The 27,738-nt window shown below is 42.6% G+C and overlaps 1 protein-coding gene across 2 annotated transcripts; it reads left to right on the top strand.

Moving 5' to 3' along the window:
• The first annotated feature begins 899 nt into the window (after positions 1 to 899).
• LOC139290367 (N-acetylglucosamine-1-phosphodiester alpha-N-acetylglucosaminidase-like) lies at positions 900 to 19,126 on the top strand. 2 transcript variants are annotated; one of them, XM_070912124.1, is made up of 12 exons: positions 900 to 1,029; positions 3,833 to 4,038; positions 4,433 to 4,700; positions 7,411 to 7,550; positions 8,950 to 9,058; positions 11,891 to 12,019; positions 12,180 to 12,385; positions 13,252 to 13,299; positions 14,444 to 14,572; positions 14,694 to 14,825; positions 17,062 to 17,143; positions 18,864 to 19,126. In XM_070912124.1, the coding sequence occupies exons 1-12, from the start codon at positions 947 to 949 to the stop codon at positions 19,117 to 19,119; spliced, it is 1,788 nt and encodes a 595-aa protein (XP_070768225.1). In that variant the 5' UTR covers positions 900 to 946; the 3' UTR covers positions 19,120 to 19,126. The 2 variants fall into 2 exon arrangements, with proteins under 2 accessions (XP_070768225.1, XP_070768226.1); XM_070912125.1 differs by lacking the exon at positions 17,062 to 17,143 and having other exon boundaries at positions 18,864 to 18,997.
• The last annotated feature ends 8,612 nt before the right edge of the window (positions 19,127 to 27,738 follow it).

Here is a 27,738-nt window from a genome sequence, read left to right as displayed (position 1 = left end):
TATGTACACGTATCTACATGTACGTACATGCCACGCGGAGACAAAAGTCAGGAGTGAGTGACAGTCATGTGACCGCACAGCGTTAAGGTACTACATTACGTCAAAAATACCGGAAATTGTCGATGTTTATTTCAAAATAAAAACATAATTTAAAGGAATATTCTGATTACAAAATACAATTACAAATGAAAAATGGATATGAGAAGAAACAAGTCTTTTTAAAATGGTCTTTTCTTTCATTTCTTAAGAAATGAAAGCTACATTAACATTTAATTACATAAGAAATCATTATTTTTATATTTTATATTTACCTAAGTTTGTTGTCAAGGGTTTGTCTGTGTATACATACACATATTCTATGGAGGCCATGACACCTCAATGCACCGCAACATAAGAAAACACATGTAAAAAGACAAAAGAAGAAAACATCTTCACCGATTTGATAACAGTGAGGATTTGTGGGGAACTTCTGGCTCCAACATTACAACTGTAACCACTAACCACTAATGTAAGAATATACATATGGCGAGTTAAAGGGCCCCCATGGAGGAATACAAAATTGCAATAATAAAAAAGACGACATTTATCGGACTTTGTTACTTTTTAAGTAAAAAATGTTACTCAAAATGACAGTATTAAGTAAAGAAAATGTATTTTTGTAATTGTTAGTAAATTAGTCAAAAACGAGGTATCTCATAATTTTGACTCAAGCTTTTTCATAATAGCTAACCTTTTTCCCATTACCTGGGAATGGGCTTGCATTAAAACATTTTTATACATACAATATCTGATTTGGCTCAGACTGTCCGCCGATACGGCATTTATTTTGTAAAGGAACCGGAAGTGATGTGCTATATTCTGTTTACTTTGACGCTGCGTGCTAGCTGGATGATGCGGGGACCAGCAGGAGGAGAGGGGAGTTTGGCAGGCTAGTTTTCCTCCTCTTATGGCAGCAGTCTCGGTGAAATGTCCGTTTGTGTGGCTGCTGCTGTGGCTCTGCGTCCGGCTATCCGAGACCACAAACACCCGGTAAGACCGCTGGTTCCTGTTTTAGCTAGCCGCTAATGTTAGCCTGCTAGCTGTTAGCCGAGCCTAAAGATTTAGAGAAGTCTGTCCAAACTTGTTTCTTTTCCTTGTAAGTGACAGTTATGCTAGCTGTCTAATGGTGTTTCTTTGGTGACATTTACACCTATAATGACACAGTGTTTTCCTGCCAACACACTGAGTACACAAACTCATGCTAACATACCTTAACTTGCCAGCTGTTGAGCAACAGCGTCCAGTTTTTAAACTCTTATCAGAGTTGTTGAGTTCAGAGTTCACAAATTTGACTGACCGACCTCAAACACAATAAGGCCTTTATTCCCCTCGTTTGACCAAACATAAAAATATGACTTGAATAACAGTTGTGGCTAGTTTGATTACATCTGTCACATTGATAACTTTCAGTGCATTTCTTTCTTTCTGTGTCGTAATGATTTTAAAGGCAGGTAACATTTGTTTAGACCAAACTTTCAGTCACAAGATGAGACCTTTCATCACGTTTTGGTTTCATTCTTCAGGGAAACTGACAGTCTCTGTGAAACTGTTGCTGCTGTTGGACACTTTGGCCACAGGGCGACGCTGTTTGATCACACATCTGCAGTCACTGCAACAAAGCCTGAAACAAAGAAACCGCTCCACGAACATCATAAAATGATTATTCATTGTATGAAATAAAAACATTTATATTTAGCCTTGTAGTAGAGACACTATTTCACACATCAAATGCCACATATTTAATGAGTGTGTTTATTATTTAGGCTGTCATTACTAATTATCATTGATCACAAGACGATTAATATTAAAACTAAATTTTAAAAAGTGTTCTAGTTTTAAAATTGCACAAAGCAGGAGCGTAGGCATGCAGCTGACGCTAAAACAGTCTGCCAGGGAAGTTTGTCCAACTCGCTTGCGTTTAAACAACAAACTAAGGAACAGTCTAAAAACAGGACTGTATCACAGTGTTCCCATATGTTTGTATGCTTTGTTTTCTACTGTACAGTTAACAAATCTCTCCTGTTTGTGAATGAAATAAAGTAAATGAAACATAGAACTCATGTACAGAAAACAAATCCTCAGCAAAGGAAACTCGTATATCTACTTCTCGGAACAGACGTACTCTCAAAACGAACAGTATTGAGAGCAACTGCATTTCTCAAGAGTGGCTTGGTTTGTGTAAGAAATTCACAAATGCAACAGCCTACTTTGCATAGAGAACAAACTTACACCCAAAATATGGTGAAAGTAAAAACAATCAACAAATAACTGTAATATGAACAACACTAAAAGAAACATAAAGGAGATGAAGTGAGAAGAAGCTGATGTTATGTATAACCCCATGCCTGACCTTGGCCCTGAGGCAGTCATGTCATGCTACACACACTATGTGGCCTTGACATTGCATAACAGTTGACTCCTCCCCCCCCCGTGAGGACCTCAGCCTGACTGTTTGTGTGTTTGCCATTTTCAGTTCAGTAAATGATAAATTGACTGCATTTAGTGCTTTTAGTGCAAGCACTACTAGTCGATCGACAGGAAATAATCATCAACAGTTCTGATAGTCGAGCCAAACGTTTTGTACTTCCGATTTGCTGCTTTTTCTGTTTTATCATATATAATAATATTTATAAACTGAATATCTTTGGGATTTTGACTGTTGGTCAGACAAACTAAGACATTTGAAGACATCAACTTTGGCTCTTGGGTCTTGTGATGGCCATTTTTCACTATTTTAGACGATTATTGTAAGAAATAATCAAGAAACAGAAAATAATTTAGTCGAAGCCCTAAACCAGATCACCACACAGGTGTTTTTCTAAAATGTGTTTTGAAGTATGTTTCGTTGATTGAGCAACATCCTTTCGCTGCAGAACTACAGGGCACAACAAGTTCACGTGGGAAAAATCACTCGTTATCTTCAATTCCTGTCAAATGCATCGGGGGTATTTTTCCAGTTTTGACGTCTCAGAGCCATGTTTAGTTTGACCTTGAAAAATATTAATAACAGTAGGTAGTTATTTGCAGAGAAGCTTCTCATTTAATGCAACACATTTAGTGTCATTATTTTCAAAGTCGGTCGGGATAAACGTCCAGATCATTGTTGTCTCGACATTTTAAAGTAGCATTTTGTCACAAACAAGGGAGCCCACCTCCAGGACTAACAGGTGTTGAACGTGAGGAGGGATATTGACGTGTAGAGAAACATGTTTTTACCCTCGGAGAGAAACCACAGCTCAGCTCTTTAGAAAACACATTCCTTCATGTGATGAAACCTGATTTGACCAACGGAGGCTGTGTGACGAAATCTACCCCAAAGAATGAGTCCACATGGAGACTGAACCAACATAGGATTTATTTATCAACACTAAAAACATATTTTTGCTCCGACAGCATCCCCCAGAGGATTTGAGTAAAGTTATTCTTTCAGCTCTTTCAGAATGTGGGAATGTTTGTCTTCCATACAGCGAGTCAGCAGATATCGCAGGTCGGTGTGTTGAGGGCATCAGAGGCTCATTATTTTGGGTTTTTTTTTTACTTTTCGAAAACTTTTGTGCAACAAACAGATATTCAATTTACACTTACAGAGATGTAAAACAGTGAAAAGCAGAAAACCCTCACATTTGAGAAGCTGGAAACAAATAATTGACTCAGATGGTTTATCTTGTACCAAAATGTTTCTTGTTGATGGACTAATTGATTCATTCTTTCAGCACTACAATGAGGGACTGGTGCACAGTTACAAACGTAGAATTTTATGAGCTGCATTTTACTTCATTCTCTCTCCTCATAGAGTCTCTATGGACGATGACGTCCTACTGCCGTACGTCCACGGCCACGGCCCCTCCCACTCTCACCGCCATGTCAGAGACTGTCAGGCCATCATTCATGGCAACACCACGTATGAGAGCCGGCCCTCCAGTAACCACGACGGGCTGCCGGTGGCCGAGTCCACGGTGTTCGTATCGGACGTGCCGGGAACTTCCAGATGGGTTTACGGTCAGTGATGGAAGTTACAGGAACACAAAATAACTTTATTGACAAGCGCTGGGAGTTTAAACTGATAGTCTGTGTTGAACCTGGATCTGATCATTGATGAACCTCTGAGTTATTGATCCCTCTGATCAATTTATGCAAACTGATATAAAAAGTGTTCACAAGACACGGGAATCATCTTTCAGCTACAGAAGTGAATAGTCTGGGTTGAAAGTAGTAAAACTATTAAAGTAAAACTACCACACTGTGTCTTTAACTAGATACTGATTAAACACCATTTGACAATGAACAACATGCTTGTGTGATAGTTGAGTCGCTTTACATTTTAATTCAGATTTTTTGTGTTTTGAAGCAGCAGAATCTATTTCATCTCATCTCATCGCGTCTTTGTTCCCAGGTCACATGACCGTGGTCCACGACCCGCTGAGGACGGTGTCGGTGTTGGAGCCGGGTGGGCCAGGCGGCTGCGAGATGAAGAAGACGGCCTCGGTGGAGGAGACGGCCGAGGCTGCCGGGTGTCTGTACGCCCAGAACGCCGGCTTCTTCAACACAAAGTCAGAGGAGTGTCTGGGCAACGTGGTGAGCGACGGCAAGATGGCGAGGGACAGCGGCGGGGTGCAGAATGCCCAGTTTGGAATCAGGAGGGACGGCACCCTGGTGTTCGGGTAAGAGATCCAGCTGGGATCCAACTCCAACCATGACCCCAATATAAAAGAGCCAGTTCACCCTAATTATAAAAACCATGTTCCCTGTAATAGTAAAACCAAAACTATCTGCATGACTTGATACCACTAGAGGTAAGTGAGAAAACACGTAATGACCCCTTAACTATTTATAAACTAAGTCTCAGTTTGGGGCAAAAAATGGAACATGAAATTGTGGCTGTCACCATAATATTTTCTCCCGGAAACAGGTTTACTGAGGTTTACTACATTTTCCATTTCTCATCAAACACCTGTTATGTGGCTGGCTTCTAGGACACTTTCATGAATGCATAAAAATCTTAAAACCAAAGACAAATAACGTGAACCAGTTGTTACGTAAGGTAACTCCTTGCTCGTGCTGTAGGTTGAACATCCTCCGAGTTGAGACCGTAGGCTGAAAGTGACGCAGCTGCTGGTTGAATCCCTTGTTAAATAAACAAATTGTTATCGTTGGATCAGTAGAAGTGAATGGGTTTACCTCCGCAGTCCAAGCTATCATGACCCCGTCCTTAGTTTCCTTCCTTTGTGGCAGTCGACCGGCCCAGTTCGCCCCGTGTTTCACCCTGACAAAGACTAATGGTGCTCAGTCAGCAGTTCATTGACAAAACTACAAACAAAACTTGAATTGAAAGAAAGGGGAGTTTTGGAAACTTCAGTCCTCTGTAGCGGTTCTTTTCACGTTAGTCGATCACTACCACCTGTTCACCACCCTCTCACTTTTCAGTCTCTTGTAAACACCTGCATCGGCCCACTCACCAAATCCAACAGCCAAAATAAAGCGGCACATTTAAAGTGCCGTCGCTGCAGTTAACACGTTGCTCATGTTGGTTTTATTACCAGAGAAAATCCAGACTCTTCATCTGGGAACTGTGTCCCAAAGCTGGCCGAATATTGACGTGTCATATTGGCACTCTGACCCCACGTGTACATGTGCACCATTTGTGTACAACCTTAATTGATTAGATCAGTAATACTTAAAGTGTTTTTCACAGTGGTCATGGACTCTGTGCTGACGAAGCCAAATACTGTTTTTCTCAAAGCACTAACCACCGAAGCTGCCAGATTACAACAGTCAGCATACCAACAGCTTTTATTTTGATAGGGCACGGGCCACCGTTTTTATCATCAGTGTTGGAACGTGTCTTTCAGCAGTCAGAAACTACATTTTGCATAAACACCTGACCTCACATTTCTGAAATATCATCTCTCCTCACGCTTCGCTGCGCCGCCGGCCTCCTCTCAGGTTTGTCTGAAGTAAAACCACATTTGCAGTTTAGTAACTTCCTGTTTACACGGACCAGTGACTTATAACCTCTGGTTCAGTTTAATGAACTACTCAAAAACAACCCACAGATGACTGACTGATGAGAAACAACGAGTGAAACTTTCAAAATAGGCTGCTGATAGATAATTCGATTGATAAGTAATTCCTTGAATCCTTCCCAAGGATAGAACTGGATATTTATAATACCGTAAGGTAACTTTAAGGTCACCACATAAACAAACACATGTGCTCACACAGTTTATCTGTGAAGCATGAAAAAGTCAATTTGACTTGTTTGTTTGATACCAGAGGTCAGTAGTCCACGGTGCAACAGTCTGTGTGGGTGAGTAAATCAAGCTCAAATAAAATAAACATCAATATACCACACACACACACACACACACACACACACACACACCTGCTTGGTCCTTGAAACATGTTGACAGTCAGGCTAATAACACACCTGCCTCTAATTTGATGTAGAACATATTGCTTCACCCGCAAAATACCAACTTTTGTCCTGGTGTGATGCAACAGCTGTGTTTACACCTCCTAGTAAAAGTGAGCCATTCACATGTGGCACAGACCAGATATGAAGTAGAAATATAAAGTAGCATAAGATGGAAATACTCAAGTAAAGTACAAGTGCCTCATATTTGTAGTTAAGTACAGAACTTAGTCACTAATTATTTTGTCATTCGCCTTTTTGTATTTATGACCTCTGTATGTAAAAACACAGCTAACATCACCTCATTAATGTTATTAGCTCCTGGTATCAAATTCAAAATGTCTGCTGTGAAAAAGGCCTATGGAAAACAAGCTGGTTTAGTGTCATCTAAGGTGAGTGATGTCGAGATAAAAACTGAGCCTCGTTGTTGTGCAGAGGTCTAAACGTCAGACCAGGACGCTCATTAACGGCTGGTGGACTTTATTGCCATTAAAACAAACCTTGTTGACTTGCTGAGCTCACAGTGCAGGACAGCATATTAAAATACACAAAGTACCATCAATACCAGTTTGCCAGCTAGTTTCACTCTTTTACCAGACAGACACTGTAGTTGTATTTCAGAAGAAGCTCTTTTGGCCGGTGGATCGGGCTGTCATTTAAGGTTAGGTAATATAAGGTAAGGTGATTCCTCACCCTGAGCTGAGGTTACAATATAGGAGTAAAAATAACAGCAGGTCACAGCGGTCAGAGTTATGTAACTGCAGCTGTGCCATCACATCAGCTGCCAACACATCAGAACAACTGGAGTTGGGTTAAAGTTGTCAGAATAAGAGACGCAAAGCTGCAGTGTGACCTGACTGAAGGAGCAATTGTTTTAACAAAATACCATATGTTTATAGTGAGTACGTTAATTCGTGTTCACCATCTTAGTTTAGCATGTCCCCCTTCCTTTCACCCAGGTATCTGTCACAGGAAGATGTTCTGGACCAGTCCAACCCGTTCGTCCAGCTGGTCAGCGGTGTGGTGTGGCTGCTGAGGAACGGAGAGGTTTACATCAACCAGAGCCTGAAGGCCGAGTGCGACGAGACTCAGGAGACAGGTACATGCTGTGCACTCAGTAGACCTTCCTGTTCCTCGGGGGTTATGATCGACTGTGGATCAGGAGGTAAAGCAGGTCGTCTGCTCCACATGTCGAAGACACTGAACCCCACATTGTTCCCAGTGGTCAGACCAGCACCTTGGGAATCACCAGAGGACCCACAGATACAATGATATTAAACATACCATACGATTTTAAACATATTGCGATAACATATATTACGATTTATTAACTTTTTCCAACTGCATATTATGTCCCCAAAGGAAAACTTTGTCAACATCAGTTTTATCAAATAAGATAAAGTCTGTTTGTCTCATTTCAGTCATTTTTATTGGAGTAAACTGGGATTGTCAAGCAGACAGAGTGACCAACACTGTCATAAACGTTGCGTGCACCTGACAAACTCTACATAGTCTGACTTAACTGAATGCCAACGTGTGTGGACTACTGTACTGTCACAACAATGCAACTTGTACAAGAAGTAATGCGGCCCCTTTCAGCCACTTTGTATTTGCAAATGAATCGTTTATGAGGATCGATATAATATTTCCACGCAAAATATCACAATGCTGTGTCGGTTTTTCTCCCAACCCTATAAATGCATCCTTTCCACTCCAAGATAAAGTTAACCTATTGTATTAACAGGTGAATTTCAGGGCATAGGTTGCCATGGTGACAGACACTGATTGTCAATAAACCTGGTTTCTGGAACAGCAGCTTTCCAGATATAATCAACGTTTTCCCTGAACCTCAGTTCAACAGACCGAGTTACAATAACTCACCGGTCCGTCTTTCTAGAATCGCCTCCCCTCGTCCAGGATGGGTTCACCTGGCCTCAGCCCAGGCTGGGAGGTAGCAACTGGATCAGCTTCAGTTCAGCAGTAATTAAGTGTAACTGTACCTCAGAGCGCTGCTGTGTCATGTTTGCATAACACAGAAACTCGCCTGTGACCTGACGTGACTCGAAAACACAACCCTGCCATGTTTGATTAGCAGTGACAAGAGTGAAACTATGTGCACCAACCAGAGTTCACGTCAGGTTTCCGAACCGCACACGCCTTTATTGTTACACACAGTGCAGTATCAATAATGAGAACGGATCTGTCATTATTTACATAATGTTGAAGCTTGTCCTCAGCTTTGTATGAACTCATGTCCGTGGTTTAGGCTCAGGGTTAGTTCTGGCATGGTGTTGCTTATCTGGAGCAACCAACTAATGAACTAATTAACAACTGTGCAACCTGCAGAGTGGCGGTGAAGATCAGGGTGGACAGCACGTAATTAAAAATTATTATCCAAAACTGAGCTGAATGGTTCTTTTCCATCTACTTCATACTCTAAGACTTCCTCATATTTATTTATTTTTTTACACACAAACCTTTTTCTTGTTCTTTCGCAGGACACTTCCGCACTTTTGTGGACGTGGTGTCGGCCAGGACGGCGGTGGGCCACGATGCAGAGGGCAAACTGATCCTGTTCCAGATCGACGGGCAGACCGGAGGGAGGGGGTAAGAAACGTAGGGAGCTGAAGGATGTTTCACCAGATGCTTTTATCCAGAGCAACATCTTCTAAACATCGACTCAGCTACATGAACAAACAGGAAGTACTATTCTTTATTTACCACCCAGTAAGTGGATGAAAGCGTTGGTGTCTCTGTGGGGAGGAAAGAGAGAGCAGACACAGATGTGGATGAGAGAAAACATATGATAATTTATTCCATTAACACAAAGTGACTCACAGGCCTTTGAGTCAATACAAAGTGCCCCAAGTAGGAATTAAATATGCAGGGTTTGATTTTGCATGCCTGAGCCGCCACTGAGCCAAACATAGAGGGAGAGAGAAAACGAGCTCAGTGCGCTTTGGATTTCCTTTATCCGTTCACTGTGAAAAGATCATTTATTGCAGCTGTTTAGTTTGACATGATCAGGTTAAATAGAGGTTTTGCAACCTTCTTTAGCCGTTGTACTCAACATGTCCTGTCTAACGTCACTGTTTTAGACAAAAATAAACTGCCAGTCCTTGTATCAAAAGCTCAGACAGTTTTAATAGTGTTGATCCCCTGCCCTCACTATGTATAGAAGTGCACAGCTCCAATAAATGTTGAAGACAGTAGATTGATTGGAATTATTTAAGATAATTTAAAGTCAAAGACAAATTCGTGCTGTGATGAAAACTGTCTGTCTGCATGTCCCCGTCTCACTGCGCTGCCACTCTTCTATCACTAACAGTTAAATAAAGCGAGCCTTCCTTCCAGAATATGTCACAGATATGAGATAAATCTGATTGCTGACCTGCTACATGAATACAGAGATTTACAATAACCAGGTTACCTGCGTTACTTCTCCTAAATAAAATACATTTTCTGATTAAGTATCTGATCAAAGAATAAAAAATCAATACTGTTTTTAAAACTAAATTCTACAGACGCATTACGGAAGGTACTGTAAAGGTATTAAGGTTCAAAGGGCTGAAGGGCATTCATCTGAACTCACGAGTTAATCTTATTCCACCTGTACGTTTGCTTCCTGATAGTTTTGAACAGTCGGCATTTGATTACCGCTGACAAACGGAACATTTTCCTACAAACATGTGCATTTACATACGATACTGCAGATGAAGATGGATGTGACAGTTGATCTGTTAGTCAATGGTTATGGCATGGAGACGTGTACACGGCATATTGGGGATGGTGAGGAGTACTACGGCTACAAGAAGCAACTTTCTTTTGGTTTGTTTGTTTTGTTTGTTTATTTGGGGGGAGATTCAGCCTGAGATTACTGGTGCTTGCTTGCTTGCTTGCTTGCTGGCTCGTAAGTTGCCTCTTGGCCTGGTGAATATTTTACATTCAGTGTGTCACATTCATGACCAGGCTGGGTAGGACAAATGTATTTTTCTTCATTTAACAGTAAAAGTAGAGGTGTGACAATACTAATACATAAAATCTACCTCACATTGTTAATCACTTTGACCCAAATGGTTGATAAAAATCCAGGATTTGATGTAACTATGAGGAATCCTTGACCTGGTGATGATGCAGAAACTGATCCATCAAACTTAAGAAGCGACGAGGCGCAGTAAACGTGTTGTAAAAATCTTTACTAGATAACAAGAGGGAGACGTGGGGATAGGCAGCTTCAGACAGAGCAGTAAACGCTGAGACGTTGGAGGTAAAAGGGGAAAAGCAAAAGATGGAGGGAGGTGCCAGAGAAGATGGAGAATAAAAGCAACCGTGATGGTAAAAGTGATGAATGGCGGTGCAGTGAAAGGCATTTTAACCTCTGAAAGGGTACCTTTGTGAGATGAACTAATACACTAACAGGCTCACGTCACCTCAACCCACTAAGATCTCTCCACCGATCGATTGTATTGATCGGACTCTCCCTCCACCGTCAGTGCAGCGACCCTGCAGACCTGCAGCGACCCTGGAGATTAATGTGTTGGTGTTAATGATCTGGCTTTGAAAAGCATGACATGTCTGAACATGTCCTCTGCCCTCTGTGCTCTCCGCTCAATATCAGGCCACCAGCCGCTCAATAAACCGCGTAAAAGTCAGCTCAGACCAAACGGCGACCTCCCGCTTACAGACTGACCCTCTGTCTCTCATGAATAATCTGGACTTTGTCCTGTGCATGGATAAATGCTGGCGTTCAGTATTGTATTTCCATTCAGTACTCAGTACACAGAATACTGTATGATATAAAAGATTTAGTTCAGTGGACGTCCATGTGTACACACCAGAAAACCAAAGTGTTTGATGGATAAAAAAAATGTCATTCTTGTACACCAAACCTTTAGCATATAATGTCTATCGTGTTAGGTTATTAGCATGCTAATGTTAGTAGCTTAACATGCTAACATTTATGCTGCTTTTGAAGTGAGCAAATGGGAAAAACCCAGTCAAGATATGGTCATGTCATATGGTTATATGAGGTATATCTATAAAAGGTGCATTTAATTACCTTGAAAGATGGCGTTTGATGTCAGGCATCATTTTGTTGACCTTCTCAGGCACTTCCATATAATTAAGTTGCTTTTATCAAAGCTCTCTGAAAAATCAGCTTCGCAGTTCCAATTATGACTTGATGATGATGTGGTTGTATTTATAAGTCAGAAACTGGCAATTCCAGAAACCAAGGAATTAGCAAGCTAGCAATTAAGTCAAAGTTCAGCTGAGGCTGACTGTAATGTGGTCATCAGTAGGAGTGTTGGACAGATGTAGTCAATAGCTTTCGTCCTCTGGGGACACTACGCTGCTAGCATGGCTAAATGAACATGTTACTCTCCAGCTTTTCCATTTCAGTCTGTACTTCATTTCTTGTTGTTTTGTGTCTCTGTTCAGTATGAGTCTTTGGGAGGTGGCTACGTTTCTGAAGAGGTACGGAGTCATCAATGCCATTAATCTGGATGGAGGCGGGTCTTCCACCTACGTGATTAATGGCTCATTGGCCAGCTACCCCTCTGATCACTGGTGAGCCAATGAATCCTTCATACATGAAGTCTTTATTTCACTTAGCATACAAGGCCCTCTGTAGTCATTGTGTCTAACTGATGTGACCTGGATCTATCGTCTGTTAAACCCGCTCACCATGTCACCTGTTACTTGTTGTCTTTTCATGCTCTCCACCCAGTAAACCAGACAACAGGTGGCGCTGTGCTCGGCCCATCTCCACCATCCTGTGTGTTCACCAGCGGCGCTGCCAGCCGGCGAACTGCAGCGGACACGGGGACTGCGTGGACGGACGCTGTCGGTGTCAGGAGGGCTGGCGGGGGGCCGCCTGTGACTCTCTGGTGTGTCAGCCGCCAGCCTGCGGCCCTCATGGAGTCTGCACCGCCAGTAAGTGTGAAGGTGGAGCTCAGCTGCAGCAGATGGTGGAGAACCAGCCAGCAAGTGGCCGCACGAGAAACAGGATTATTTTGTGTTTTATGTATTTTTTTAGCACTTTATTTAAACAGGATGGTCTCTGGAAGTATTCCATGATACTTACAGGTGTTTCTAATATTTAGTCTACCTCATTGATGTCAATGGGGTGGACAAAATATAAGAAACACCTCTCAGTATAAAACAGCACCACAAAGTACAGCCTCCATAATGACCATGAAGCTGAATCAACACGTCTGTAAAACAGTTTCAACAAGTCAAAGATGGAGCACAGGTTGTGTTACAAGAACAGACACAATTATACTAAAGGAAGATTAATAAAATCTCCCAAAAATAAACCAGTAAAATTGAAAAGGAAGTTGCACTGAAGTGTAGTTGTTGACACTGACATTTACTGAAGTATTGTCCTTAAGTTCAAGGTTTCCTGATACTTTATACTTCTACTCCCCTATATTTATTTAATAACTTTAGATACTTTGCAGATTAATTATTGAATATATAAATCAACTAATACATTGTGATGTATTATTATGGATGAAGCTACCCAGCAGTATATAAAGTAGTTCAGCTTCATCTTTACCTGCTAGAACATTAAAGTGATGAACACATGAATGCATCAATATTCGAATAATATAATATATATTATTCTGAAATACTTTTCCTTTGGTACTTAAAGTATATTTTGAGGCTAATACTTCTTGTATTTTTCTTATTTTTTGAATGCAGAACATGTAACAGAGTATTTCTACACTGTGTATTGAGTACTGAGTACTTGTTGTTGCCTCGTTGTGTATCTGCTCTGTTTCATGTCCGTCCGTCAGATGGTTGCGTCTGTGATGCTGGATGGAGAGGAAAGAACTGCAGCCAAGGTAACACACACACACACACACACACACACACACACACACACACACACACACACACACACACTTGTTGAAAGAAGAAACTGTGTGGCCTTATTGTCCCATTAGCGGCTGAGCTAACGAGCTTGCTAACTGACAGTTGACCCTGTACTCACCTTCCAAAATTTCCTGAAATTGGTCCTCACAGAGATAGAAGAACAAGAGCATACACACACTTAAACACAGTTTGTCTTCTGTCTGATGTTTTTAGGTGGCAGCTCTCAGGAGTCTGTCATTTGTTGGAGAAGTCTTCTTTCACAGAATGTGTTCGGCAGTTCTAATCATACTTCTTAGAGGTCAAAGGTCACATACTGAGAACCTGCTCATGGGTCAAAGACAAAAACATCTTGTTTACACGCAGCTTGTCCTGCCCAGGTTCACTTCATGTACAGACGGATACAACCCACAAACCTGGTGTGTTTTCCTCTCTGACAGTCAGAAACTGTAACATCTGACTAACAGAGAGAAGAGTGAAACATGTTTAGGGTCCTGTAGAGAGGGAGTCAGAGGAAAGTACCATATATATGGGATTGGGGATATAAGTTGACAGAAAAGTGTTATTTTGGATGTACAGAAAAACATACATGTTGGTTGTAGCTGACATTAGAGAAATGAACATTTAGTGAGTCATCTGGAGGTCAATTCTTATAGTTTTAAAGGCCCAATAAAATGGCATCTTTCTTTAAGTGATGTAACTCTTTACAGCTGTTTATGACAGCTGTTTATGACTTTATGAGGCATCAAATACACGAGTTTTACTGTTTTAGTTCCTTTGTTTTGTTGGCTTTTGCTTGAAGATTCGTCCTCACTGCAAGAAGTCCGTGTTTGTTGTAACACATGTAGCAGTGTTTTTACAGGAGTTTTCTAAATTCTTAGCATCATATGCCAACAGGAATCTATGCTTTGGCCTTCATGTTTTCTCATAACATTAAAACAATCTGTAGCCATGCTAGCAGCTTAGCTAAGGGATGGCGGGTTAGCCGGTCGGTCTCCCACTGTGGTCCAAACTGAAATATCTCAACAATGCTTTAATGGACAGACAGTCGCAGTCCCCAGAGGATGAAACCTGCTGACTTTGTTGAGCCACTGATTTTTTTTCTCTTGTTCAAAGAGTGCCTCCCTGGTTTCTATGGTGACGGCTGCAATCAAACCTGCGCCTGCGCCAACGGCGGTACCTGCGACCCCGTCCACGGACGCTGCACCTGCCCCTCTGGTTTCCACGGCAACACCTGCGAACAAGGTAGAACTACATGGCACTATAACATGACCGGTTACTGTACGCCATTCAAACAAGTGGAAGTCATTGAAATCTCTTTTTTAGTTTTTATTCCACAATAAAAAATGTCGTCTCTCTGCGTCAGTGTGTCCTCTGGGTTTCTTCGGCCCGTCCTGTGCTCAGGAGTGTCGCTGTGACGACCTGTGTCCATGTGACCCGCTGACAGGAAGCTGTAACGCCACACTGCGAGGAGAGACCAACCACACCTTACACAGAGGTACACACACACACACACACACACACACACACACACATACAGGGTCACATGGTGGTTCATCATTTATTCATCCAGCTGATCACTGTAACGGTCAGCTGCAGAGTTTGTCAGATGAATGAAAGAACTGTTTGTGACACGATTAGCTACCTGCAGCATCTCAACTTCTTCCTCTTCCTCATCCTCACTCTTACATAGTGTGTGTGTGTGTGTGTGTGTGTGTGTGTGTGTGTGTGTGTGTGTGTGTGTGTGTGTGTGTGTGCACTGATGTGTTATTGGATTGGATCCTTGGCAGTTTTAACATTTTGTCATCTGCTGCAGGTTTTTCGATCAACCTCCAATCGTTTACTTCTTGATTTCTTTACTCTCTGAGGCTGGTGGTGATACGCACACACAGAGATACTCACTGAATGAATCTCCACCACTTAGTAATGTAGTGACGGAGAGAAAAAACAGTCAGATTGCAGCGTTTCTCACAGGTTGAGAGTTTTCTTGTGGTGTCGGGCAGCTCAGTAGTAAACTAGTCAAACAAAGGTTTATGAAACACGCAGAGACCTAACGTTAGTTTGCTGTTATGTTGGCTAACTAACGTATCGATACATCACTTTGCACTCTGTGTGTGTTCAGTTTGGTTTTTGGGCATCCAACTAGACGCGTGACGGAACACAAAGTGTGCGGTTCAGTCTGCACCTCAGTTTTGGGGACACGGTTCAGTACGTGTTCAGTACAGCAGGGAACATTTTTGAAATGTATTTTTACCGTGGCCATAATGTTTACTGTTAATGCACTTAAATTCTGGCATATTGTCAGTAAAAAAACACAAATGTCAGTACTGGTCCATCCAACACTCTGACCTGTTGATGATTCCTGAACTGTAGCTGGTGACGGACTGACTAACCTGCACACTGAAGGCAGAAACTCAAATTCTGTATTGTCTACAACAGAGTGCGGTCTCATATCTACAAACACTCCTGTAGCATCAGTTATTACTTTGGTCTGAATCTGCAGTGGGGGGCAGCCTGAACGCTGTGGGGAGGAGGACTCTCCTTCCAGTCTGGTTTAGTCTCGTTCAGGTGATGCCGCCCTAAATGTCATGTTTGAAGTGTTTCCACAGAAATGACTTCAGCTGAACGATGTCGGCACACAGTTTGACACTAACTGTTGTCCATTTTCATTGTAACTAACCTGTGTGTGTGTGTGTGTGTGTGTGTGTGTGTGTGTGTGTGTGTGTGTGTGTGTGTGTGCGTGCACGCTCATGTTTAGCAAATGTTTGACTATTTGCATAGAGCACAAGTGACAACAGTTCAGTCTTTGTTGCCGTCTGTCCAAACAGAGCTGAACTGTATCGACTGAACTGGGAGGACTGGAAATGTTACTCGTCTGCACATCAGCTCCCAGAAGCTCTATATAACTTCATCCTATAACTCTTCCACTGTTCATCCCTTTCTGTTCTGTTACACAAAGACACAGAGGCGCAGAACAAAGCACCTAACAAAACAAATCTTATATGAACTTTTCTGGTTACGTGTTTCACTTCTGGGATCTGCAGCTTTCAGATTTTAGTAAACAGAACCTCCTCCTCCGTCTTAATGGTGTCGGGATGTTTAAAGGAGTAGCTCAACATTTTAACTTCAAAAGCTCACTGGTTAGCAGCTAAGCTAGGCTACCGCTCCATACTCAAGGCACAGATATGAGAGTGGCATTGATCCTCTCACCTTTTGTACGGTCGATGTACTTCTTCTGTTTCCTCAGTGTAGTATTTCATATCCTCTAATTACTAAATATTACTTTCCCTCCAATAAGTAGCGGTGTCACTTAAATTGGGCGGAAGTTGTTTTGATTTTTGACTGAGACACATAGACGTATGATGTGTAAAGTGCATCATATATAAATTCTTGCATAGGTATTATTTTACCCCAGATGAATTACATTAAATATGGATTTATCTTAGAGAGGCTGTAAGCAGAAAGGTACGTTATTTTATCTTATTTTTGTCTCTTACAGACTGCAGTTTCATGTGTGCTGTATATAAAGATTAGATGTTTTCCTCTCTGTCTCTACTGTTTCAAAGATGTATGACACAAAAAAAGTGAATCAAATGAAAATGCAATAAAACATTTAAATCACAAGAAATAACATCTGTCCAACTAAGATTTAACTCTTAATAACAATCGGCCGTGGTTCCTGTCTTCTGTTATTTACCTTGCTCCTCTTCCTCCCCTTCTTCTTCTCTCCACAGCTGGACATTGTCTAGCCAAACAGATGTTTACATCTTGGAGACGAGATGAAGAAGCTCACAGAGAGCGGCCTCATCTAACAGAGTAAGTGTCAAAGGTGGAGACACGTGACCCCCACCACCGGCACCACCTCTGACCTGTTCACCTCGGCTGTCCCTCTTTAATGTCTGTCCAATAACCTTTTCTCATGTTGAGGTGTTTTAGCTCTGGTCGTATTCCTGCTGGCGTGCTATAGAGCGAGATGAGGGAAACATTTCTTTTCTTCATGTGCGCTAATCGACAGTTGGCAGAAACAAAGACAGAAAAAGTGTGTTGTGAGCTGAGGTGTGAAATCGTCCCATCTGGCAGCCAAATGTTGAACCCGGTCAGTTTATCTCCTCTTCCTCACACGCTGTTACGAGCGTCTGTTTTCTGTCAGTGTGGCTTGAACGTTGAACGCACCGATTCATCCTGAAAATACATTTAACAGTACGTCAAACGCTTTGAGGCCCATTTTAAATACGTCACAAACCGCAGCGCTGCTTTGGCTTCTTGTCTCAGACTCTCCTTCACATGTAAACAAGGCGACGCTCTGAGGACGGGACGCATTCATTAGCCTCCTTACCTTTCACATGCAAGTGAGGAATTGTGAGTTGTTGCCATGGTTTCTGGAGAGCGCATTGTGAACAGACGCTCCGGTCACAGATGGAGGAGAGGACGGGGTGTGTGGTTTGTTTTTTTTAACCCTTATTCGACCAAATGAGGCAAACATTTGAAGTGAAGCCAGTCTTACTGGTGAGACAACAGTTACTCACTTTAGGGAACGTTGTTTCCTGGATGTCGTTCTGGTTGCACGACAGCAGCTGCAGTTTCACTGTCGCAGTTCAGACGTCCGCTGGAAGAGTCTCACAACAGGAGTTTGTTTTTCTGTGTGTTCTTCAAGCATTGGTTTTGGTTTAATACGTGTTTTCAGCTCATTGAGGTTTCATAAGACGTGCTTAGTCGCTTTACTTGACTTGATTTTAAAGAATGTGCTACAGGTTGTATCTGTATTTCCTGAATTGTAAATATTAGCAATATTGTCTCCCTCTTCTCTTTTGTTTCACCTCACAGACTAAAGAAAACTAGCTACGCTGTTTAAATTAAACGTGAATTTTGCACTTCAGAGCTGAAAACCTCTCTGGCAACAGTAGACCTGAAGTATTTGTCACTCAGTGTGTTTACATGCACTTATGCAACAGGTTATCTGATAAGAGTAGAAGAGCAGCCAGTTGGTCAGATCGATTCCTCCTGGTTTCTTGGCCATCAGCTGTTCATGACAGTGACTTCAGACTGGGGGAGTATTTCTGTGACCGAGAGATAATCACTAAAACTGACACTGAGGAGCTTCTGTGAGTCTAAATGGGAATTGTTGTGCAGCAGTTGCAGTGATGATGAAGTAGGAAAGAGTGCAAATATAAAGATTATTCAACCAACAGAAAATTAACTGCCAACTATTTTGATAATTTAAGTCATTTCAGTTATTTTTCAGGCAAAACTTTAAAGGTTCCAGCTTCTCAAACATGTCAATATAACAATAGAAAGCATCAAACGGTAATAATTGTAGTATTATAAGTCAATGGGAAAATATGATGAGTGTATTTCACTTTACAAAAGAATTGGCCGATTATTAGATAATAATAATATCTAACTGCAGCACCAAGTTGGCTCAGTCATTACAGGTTCATTTACCGGAGTTTCAGTCCTGACACACATCAAACTGCTTTATGTGGTGTCCTCGGTGTGTTAGTGTGGAGTCAGTCTAACCTCGGCCGTCTCTCCTCAGACGCTCCTGGCTGATGATCACCTTCGCCCTGGCCTCTCTGCTGTCAGCCAGCCTGCTGCTTCACCTCGCGCGGGCGTGTCGCGGCTCGGTGGCGGCTCACTTCCCCGAGCGTCGAGACTACTCCTACGTCCCGCTGAACGACATCAACGGAGCCGTCGCTTCACGTGCCGGAGCGGGCGCCGGGAAAGGGTTCGGACTGGAGGACTCGGACTCTCAGGACGAAATCTGGTCTCCGCCTCACTCGGGGAGGTCGTAGCTGTCAGGAGGAGACAAAGAGAAACAACTGAAACTCGGTGTTCCTCTGCTTCATTTAATCTTCTAATCTTGTCAAATTTCCAACGACGATCCTGCTGAAATGAAAAGGAGCTAAAGTACGAAGCACGAGCGTTCTGTCACGTCCTTTTTACTCTGACGTCAGACTTCAGTTTGTGATGAAAGGGAATCCTGAAGAGGTCTTTTTGTCTCTGACCTGGGGCCTGTATCACGAAGCAGAGTTTGTGTGTCATCCAGCCGTCTTTGAGCTTAGCGTCACGGAGCTGGTTCACTTTTAAAACGGGGTTGATCACCATGGTAACAGGAGTAAATCACCGCGGTAACCTGTCCTGCACGGCTAACATACTCCAGGGCAGGTTAACTTCCCGGCCGCTGACCAATCAGATCACTGGAAAAAACGGAGAAATCATTCCTACAGGAACCCGACAGGGACAAAAGTAGTGAGTTTACAAAAAAAGTGATGAGGACCAATAGAAATGTTTTTAATACATCAATAGAATTACTGTATTGCCTGTGATCATTTTATTAGAGATAAGCAGAAAGATTGTAGTTCACCTCACAAACAGCCTAATTAATAGAAATGATAGCTACTTATTTTGCCATAGTGTCTTTTATAGATGTTATAACTATGTATAGTTGGTTACAAGCACCAAATTGTCTCCAGACTAATTTAAAACTTCCTAACATGTTGAAAAAGCCAACCATACTTACAGGCCTATAATATAATAATTCCCTCACTTATTTATAGACTTACTTTATTTATTTGGATATTATTCCTACAGCTTCTCGGTTTGTTCGAGTCGTGTGCTTCTGATTCATCTCGCTCAGTGTCACTTTTTGCTGCCGCCGCGACGTCCCTGCAGGCATCACAGTTTGATCTCACGTCTTAGTGAGTGTTTGTTCGAGCTCGCGGCTGAATCAGAAACCAGCGTGATGACGCCGCTTATCTCAGGATCTGTTGAGCTCAGTGAAGGCGGGAAACCCAAAGAGAGCCGGACCAAGTTAGACTCTGTCATACAGGCTCCTGGTGGGATGCGGTTTTCAACAGATGAACTTTGAACTCTAACCAGGACGGTCCTGACGTTCTTTTTTATCAGACAATTTCTTATCAACACGAGGATTTTTACACGTTTTGTCACAATGCACTGAGCTGCATGTCTGAATGTAAAGTAACTATGAGGTTAACGTGCAGACTGTCAGATAAAAAGATTCAAGAAGCACAATTTTACTGCCAGTTGGTGAGTTTAAACTAGAAATGTGCCAACTTTGTATCTCACCACGACTTCTTACTGTTCCTTATAAAGTCATTTGTGAATGACAAACTCCTGATGTGTAAATGACGGGTTCCTTTTGCCTGTTTTAAACATAAATAAATGTAAATATCAGGATCCAGTTTGACCACTAAATGATGAATCTGTCTCTGATTAGTTTTTGTATTCGTCAGTGTCTCACCTCACTAACACTCATGGAAACAGATTTCTTTCTCTTCAGAGTTTTAAAGATGGCAGCCGGTCAGCACGAGGGAATCGGCACTTTCTGAGGAGTCGGACATATGAAAACTGAAAGTCTGTTGCCATTAGCTTCAGAGGAATCCCGTCGTGAACTGAAGCATGACCTGATCCTCTTACGGACGGGAAAGTCTGAACCAAATTTCATGTCAATCTGTCCAATAGTTGTTGAGATATTTCACACTGGACCAAAGTACCGGACTGACAGCAGCAGACCAACGGAAGCTTTATAATGAGGCTTCAGGGGCGTTCTGTCCGGGGTCGAACACGAGGACCTGAGCTGTTCTTACAGCTTCATAAGTGACAGATTTATGATCCGGTTTTGTGCCACTTATGATCTCCTTTCAGTTCTTCAGCTGCCGCTGACTGCTGCTCTGGTGTTTCTATTGTTGATTAAAAGTTTCTGAAGTCATTTTGTGTATTTCTTTTAACTGTTAAAACACGTCGTGACCTTTAGAAACACTCGTCGTCAGTGTCTTTTCTGCCTCGCTGACTCATTCTGGCTTTTTTTCTCTGCCTTGTTGTTTTTGCTGACGACCTTTTCTTGTTTCGTAGTCGTTGGTGCAGAGTCATCGAGTCTGCTCTGACGTCCAGGTCAGCTGAGGCCGAGGTTTCACCCGCAGGTCGCTGCACCTTTAGGGGCATTTCTGTCCACTCTCAGTTCACTGGAGCGTTCAGGTGACCTCTGACCTCCACCACGGGCGACTCGCTCCTCGCTCTGACGAGTTCAAGTGAAAAGTTCTACGGTTCAACGGAGTTTTCTTCCCATCTTTAACTTTGTGTGTGTTTCTTGGATGTTGGTGAGTTGAACTGATGTGAGAGAGTTTTCTTCTTGTTTTGCTCAGTTTGGATTCATCCTGAGCGGACGGAGGGAGGCGGGGAGCTTTGTTTTCTGCTGCACTTTTATAAATGTAGAAAAAAAAAAATTCACATACATGACAAACTTCAGGGGTCCACTACAGTTTTTAAGGAATACTCATTTTAGAGTTTCAAAGTGTAGAAATGAGTTATGTGCCGGATGACGGAAATGAGCCTTTTGGCTTCATATTGATGTTAATTGATGTTAATTAAGGTGTAATTAATGTCCCTGATGAATAAAGATATAATATTTAGTTGATGAGCTTTAGAGGTGCTGGTAGGCTTGTTAGACAGAGCCAGTGTTTTGTGCTAAGCTAAGCTAACTGTCTGCTGGCTGTAGATATTGGCTCTTCATCGTCAGGATGTTTCTTTGGCACAAACACAGAGAAAGAATCTAAATGTTAATTTTCAGCTTCCAGAAACTTAAGAAAGAAGAAAAACAAACCTCCAGGCTTCAAAACATCCGTGTGTGTGACATCAGATACAACAACATACAGACAGACTGACTGACTGCCTGACTGACTGACTGACTGACTGACTGCCTGACATGTAGACACACTCGGTGCAGCCGACTGGTCTGACCTGCAGGTTCAGATGTGAAGAATCAGGTCAGCTGTGCGTTTTTGAAACACCGACAGACAACAAAACCTGTCAGGATACATTCTCCACCTCGAGCCGTTAAGATACTCGAATATTTACAAATACTGCATCCGTCGCTGTCAGCTGATCTGAAGTCAGTGTGTCACCTACAATCTGCTGACTGTGAGCTGATATTTGCAGGTAAAATGCAACTGCAACTGTGTGCAGAGAGACATTCTGCATGTGTGTCCTCTGAACATTTCCCTCCTCAGCTTTTAGAAATACCGACTTCATGAGTTCAAGCCCCCCCCCCCCCCACACACAAATCTTTGTTAAGATTGGTTGATTTATTAAGTCATTAAGCACTTATCAGAGCAGCCATTCACAGCCGCTCTGCAGAGCTGCAGCACGTTCACTAATCCTGTTTGCGTCGACCATCTGTGGAGGGAGAGTTTGTGTCTGCTGCCTCTCCTCCTCTGCAGACATTCATCAGTAATCCTGTTTCTGTCGACCGCGTGTCAACAGACACAACCAGACTTTGTAAACAGAAGACTCTCGAGTGACCTGTTGAGATTTTTGGAAACCTGTCATTCTGGCTGCATCGAGGTTTTTGGCAGCTCAACACAACAAGTGATGGCGGTTTGCCTGTAAGGTGATCTTCCTGTCTGTCTTCCTCTCTGGTGATAATCCTCTGCAGTGAAAGCTGGTTCAGCTGAGCTCACAGTTTATTACTTATTTGGTTTTATTGAGTAGCTGGAACCTGAGAGAAGCAGGAGCTCTTTAGACCGATGGATAATAAATCGACTTCATCCAATTAGAGGATGTTTTCTGCAACAATGAGCCTTCTCCTGGGATTCAAAGAGGGACATGAAAGCGTCCTGAGGCGTCAAAATGTACTCAAGTGTCCAAACAGAACAAACAAACACGTTAAATAGAAAATCACAATGACGTGAGAATATACATTCAGGCACCAACAAGTACAGTTGGTTACTTTACACCACTGCATTGCAGGCAGATTACATGTTGCGTCCCTGTGGTTGTTTTTCTCACTTACATAACATACCTTGAATTCTCTCTGTAGAAATGTGACACTTTAAAGGTTTGGACATCGAGATTTCTCTCGGGTACAATCATTCCTCCAGTGAGTCACTCTGTCTGAGGGTCTTTTCCTGTCTGGATTCAAGTCTTCTTCTTCACTTGGAGAGGTGATTTTGTTTTTCCCCAAAACAGAGGAGAGGTTGAGCTGCATGTGCAAATAAAGAACTCAGCAGCTGGAGGACTCCTTCTCTTCAGATCTCTCCTCACGATCGTCATATTTAGATGCTTTCTTAGTATCGAGCAGTGCTAGAATGTAACTAAGTACATTCACTCACATGCTGAGTACAGTACTGAGTACTCCACTACATCTACTCCTGATACTTTAAGTACAGTTTGCTGATAGTACTTACATTTACTTAAGTAAGGTTTTCAATGCAGGACTAACAGATTGTGTTCAGTGGTAGATTTTATATATATATATTTAGAATTCATGGCTCACAGCTCTATGAGACTGACAGTTTTAAACACCTCTAAGTTTCACAGAAACTTGCATGCAAATAGATTTCTGAGCAGCTGAACTTCCCCTGAAAATAACGATATATGTCTCCCTCATAAAGACGTGTAGTGACTCTGCTAAATCCTGCAAATAGAGAGAGTGAAAATGCACCATTACATGTTCTCTTTTGCTTCTGTTGCTGGTTTAATCACAGGATGTGTCATCATCTGAAGCGCTGCATCACTTCACATGCGGCCTTTTTTGGTGACTCACTTTCTTTCCTCAAGTTATTCTGATGGAGAAAAGAAGCAGGCTGCGTTTTATGACTTCACCGCTATTATTAACTCCCTTTATGAGCTGAGGGGGCTGGAGGGCAGCCAGCGGAGAACTGGTTCACAGAGGTGACTGACGGGACACTGAGAGCCAATGACCTGCCGGCTCTCTGCGGTCGGTCCCGCCTCCCGGTCTGCTGACCTCAGCTGATGCAACTCAGAGGGACGATGACACTTTTCAAAACTTTTCCCGCAGACTTCTGGGTGTTTTCTGAATCCTGAATTCTGCAGAAAAACAACACGTCTGATTTAATGAATCACTGGAAACAAACTCTTCATCTTCTCAAGTTTCTCACATCCTGTGTTGTAATAAAACTAATATCAGCTCATCAGAGTCTCACGCTGCAGTTCTTCTCCTGGGTGTGTTCACATGTTTATGCTTGTGGTCGTGCATGTCGAAGCTTATCGTGAGTTAAAGTGACACTCCACCCGAAATCTGTATAAAACAGTCGTCCACACCTGTGGAGTGGCTGTTGTTTCCTCACTGATGATGAAGAGCAGCCGAAGAACAGTCGAGCTCAAAATGGCAGCTGTAGAAAGACGGCCTCTTTGAGTCTGAACAACTGACAAACTGTGTGTGTGTGTGTGTGTGTGTGTGTGTGTGTGTGTCACTGACGCTGCATGGTTGTAAAGCTGTGAACTGTCACACCACAGAGGTCAGTGTGTTACACGCAGCCCGGCCCACATTCCTCTCTGCATGTTTACGTCCTGACGATGAGACGAGCCGCTGAACCCCGACTGACACAAACTCATCACCACGGCAACAGCCAACAGCTGGAGGAGACCCTGACAACAGGCCGAGAGGCTGCGAGTGTTTACAACTCCAGACACACTGACCACAAAGTAATGAAAATTCAAGCATTTGGAAAAAATATCAGTAACATTTTGATGCTAATATGTTTGTAGGTTCTGAATGCAGGACTTCTACTTGTAGCAGAGTATTTCTACTCTGTGGTTACTGTAGCATGCTAACACACTAATCTGCAATGGTAAACATTATACCTGCTAAACTTAGCATGCTGATGTTAGCATTTAGCTCAAAGCACAAGGCTGCAGACTCGTATTCGTCTGGTTTCTCTCATGTGAAACACACAGTACTGATCGTACAGATGGACAGAGGATTAGTGAATTTAAGGAGTATTTTTCAGAGGTTTCTCAACATTTTGTCGGGAGTCCCTGTTTTCCAAGAAGAACAAATCATCTTTTTTAAAGCCACACTTCCAGCCCATAACAGTGAGTATGTGATCCTGAGAACTAACAGAATCATTCTCGGCCTACTTGACAGAATATACATTACTCAACAAGTCTTCAGCGACAACAACACGGAGTCATTGACCCCCCCTTAGCTCACAGAGGTCAGTATTGTGCAACACAGACACTAAACATTAGCCAGAACACGTAAAGACGCAGCAGAGGGGAGGCGACTGCATTGTTGTGACGGATGAATGTGATGTGTAACAGTGATCGCTTATTATGTTGGCTAATGGGACATTTTGTCCACGACACTCCCACACACACACACACACACACACACACACACACACACACACACACACACTCCCACACACACACACACACACACACAGAGTACTGAACACCTTGTGCTTCATTAGTCTGTAGTAACAGCTAATAAGGAAGATGTGACTCCAGTTAGTCTCAGTTAATGTGAAACAAGCTGAACATGAGACTCTGCTGTCTGTCTGTCTGCCTGTCTGTCTGTCAGCAGGAGACAGACACTAAAACACCTGAATCCTCTCTTCAGCTGCACACATCTCTTAATATAAACCTCCTTAAATAGCTGAAAGGCATGCCTCCATTTTCACAAAAGGTCTGTGAATAAATCTCATGTTCAGACACAAACCATCAACCTGTCAGTCCGTCTCTCAGTCCTGTCTCACTTCCTGTCTGTGGCTCTCAGCCCATTGGTTCCTGCTGAAGACATGAATCTTCAAAAACTCCTCACAAATATATAGTTTCATCTTTAAAAAGGCTCAGTGAATAGTGCGTTTGTTGGGGACTATTTCCAGCGGCGGATGAATCCACATGTGGTGCTTTAGTGAGTATTTGTGGCAGCGGGACGGTGTTTGTGCGGGACTGAGTCAGAATAAACTACAGCGTGTGTGTTCATGGTGATGAAGGAAGATGTCAGCCAGTGTACAGATATATCAGGCTGTGATACATTCACTGTTGGTTTCCTTTAAATAGACCTTAAATGAAGTGTTTAAACCCCCGACTGAGGAGCAGAACCAGCATGAAGTGTGAAAATCACTTGTTTTATCCATTAAGTTCCTTATTTCAGACACATTTTATCTTACCGATGATCCCTCACTCTCTTCCTCTGTTTAACAGCATATATACAGTGAAATAATCAAAGATTAAAAGTGTGGAAAAACAACATTTTGAGGGTTAGTGGTCTGTGGTCTCCATGTTTCCCACAGAATCAAAAGTCTGGTTACAGTCTCAGACCGCAGTACAGTGAAGACGATGTGATGTAACACTGTGGAGAGAAAAGGGAAAAAACTTCTTATCAGCGTGTGATGTCAGAACTGCGCAGGTGTGACCTTGTTTTTTGGGAATGGAAAAATGTAGAGCAACATGTTGTCCCCGTGTCCTGCTTCCGTGTGTGTTTTTCCACATGGAGTTTGTGTTTTGTTAGCTGGGAGCATTCACACTTTTTTACAGTTGAGGAAGGACAAAGGTGGCAGTGAGGCAACTTCTGTTCACAAACAAGGAGTGACCGACACACACACACACACACACTCAGACTGAGGATGATGAGGGGTTCAAGTCCCCCGGTATCTCTGGAGGTGGAGGTCTTCCTAAATTAAACTCAATCCTCACACTTTTTGGACAATGGTAAATAAACAGCTGCCCAGGGACACGTTGACATGTGGACAGGAGGAGCTGGGGATCAGATTCTGATCTTTATTATTCATTATTCATTCTATATTTGTTTTACTTTAGAGAGAGCTAGGCTAGCAGTTTCCTCCGGCTTCCAGTCTTTATGCTAAGCTAAACTAAACCCATCCTGGACCACAGAGAGGAAACTGACAGTTCGCTGGAGAAGGAAGCATATTTTGTGTGTGTTTGAATCTAAATAGTCCCTTTAAATGTCCAGTTAGACCGTCACTTGGTCTCACAGGACTCCTTCTTGTCAGATGATATTTCTATGATTTGATATCAAAAGTGCAGAAATATGAACACAGGCTCATTCTTAAAGCGCCGTGGGCCCGTCGGTCAGACCTGGATCTGTCATGTTTTTGGTGAAATGTCCTCAGTGTGTCTTCGTGCCGTGAACGATGATGTCAACATATAAAGTGCTGACTTCTCTGTCCGTCGCTGCTCCTCCCGTCCCGCCATGCAGGAGGAGGAACTTCCTCTTTTCTGTGCTGGACTTTGTTCACAGTTTAGATTTTAAGCACAAGAGAACTAAATGTACAGAATATTTGGGGACGTTTCCTCTTTCCATCAGTGAGGACGGACAACTATGTTCTGTTATACAGTTAACTGATGACTGATAATCTGCAGATGAATTGATCATGAAAATAATCATTATTTGCAGCCCTTTAATGTGGATGTCAGTTGTGAGCAGCCCTGCATTAACACATTGCGGGGGGGGGGGGGGGCTGCGTTGGTGGGGGCGTTTTGTTTAAGCTGAGACAATGAAATGTCATCCAGGAAGTCCAGTTGGGGAAACAGATGAATGCTTTTAAAGGGTCAACAGACGCCCAAACAGTCTGTGAAACTCACAGACGGGATTTCATCACGGGATCATCCGGCAGTTTGTTCCA

This window comes from Enoplosus armatus, chromosome 9, assembly GCF_043641665.1.
Source record: "Enoplosus armatus isolate fEnoArm2 chromosome 9, fEnoArm2.hap1, whole genome shotgun sequence".
In the NCBI taxonomy this organism is placed as follows: Eukaryota; Metazoa; Chordata; class Actinopteri; order Centrarchiformes; family Enoplosidae; genus Enoplosus; species Enoplosus armatus.
Note: the sequence above shows the minus strand (reverse complement) of the source record. Positions and strands in the feature narration are given on the sequence as shown.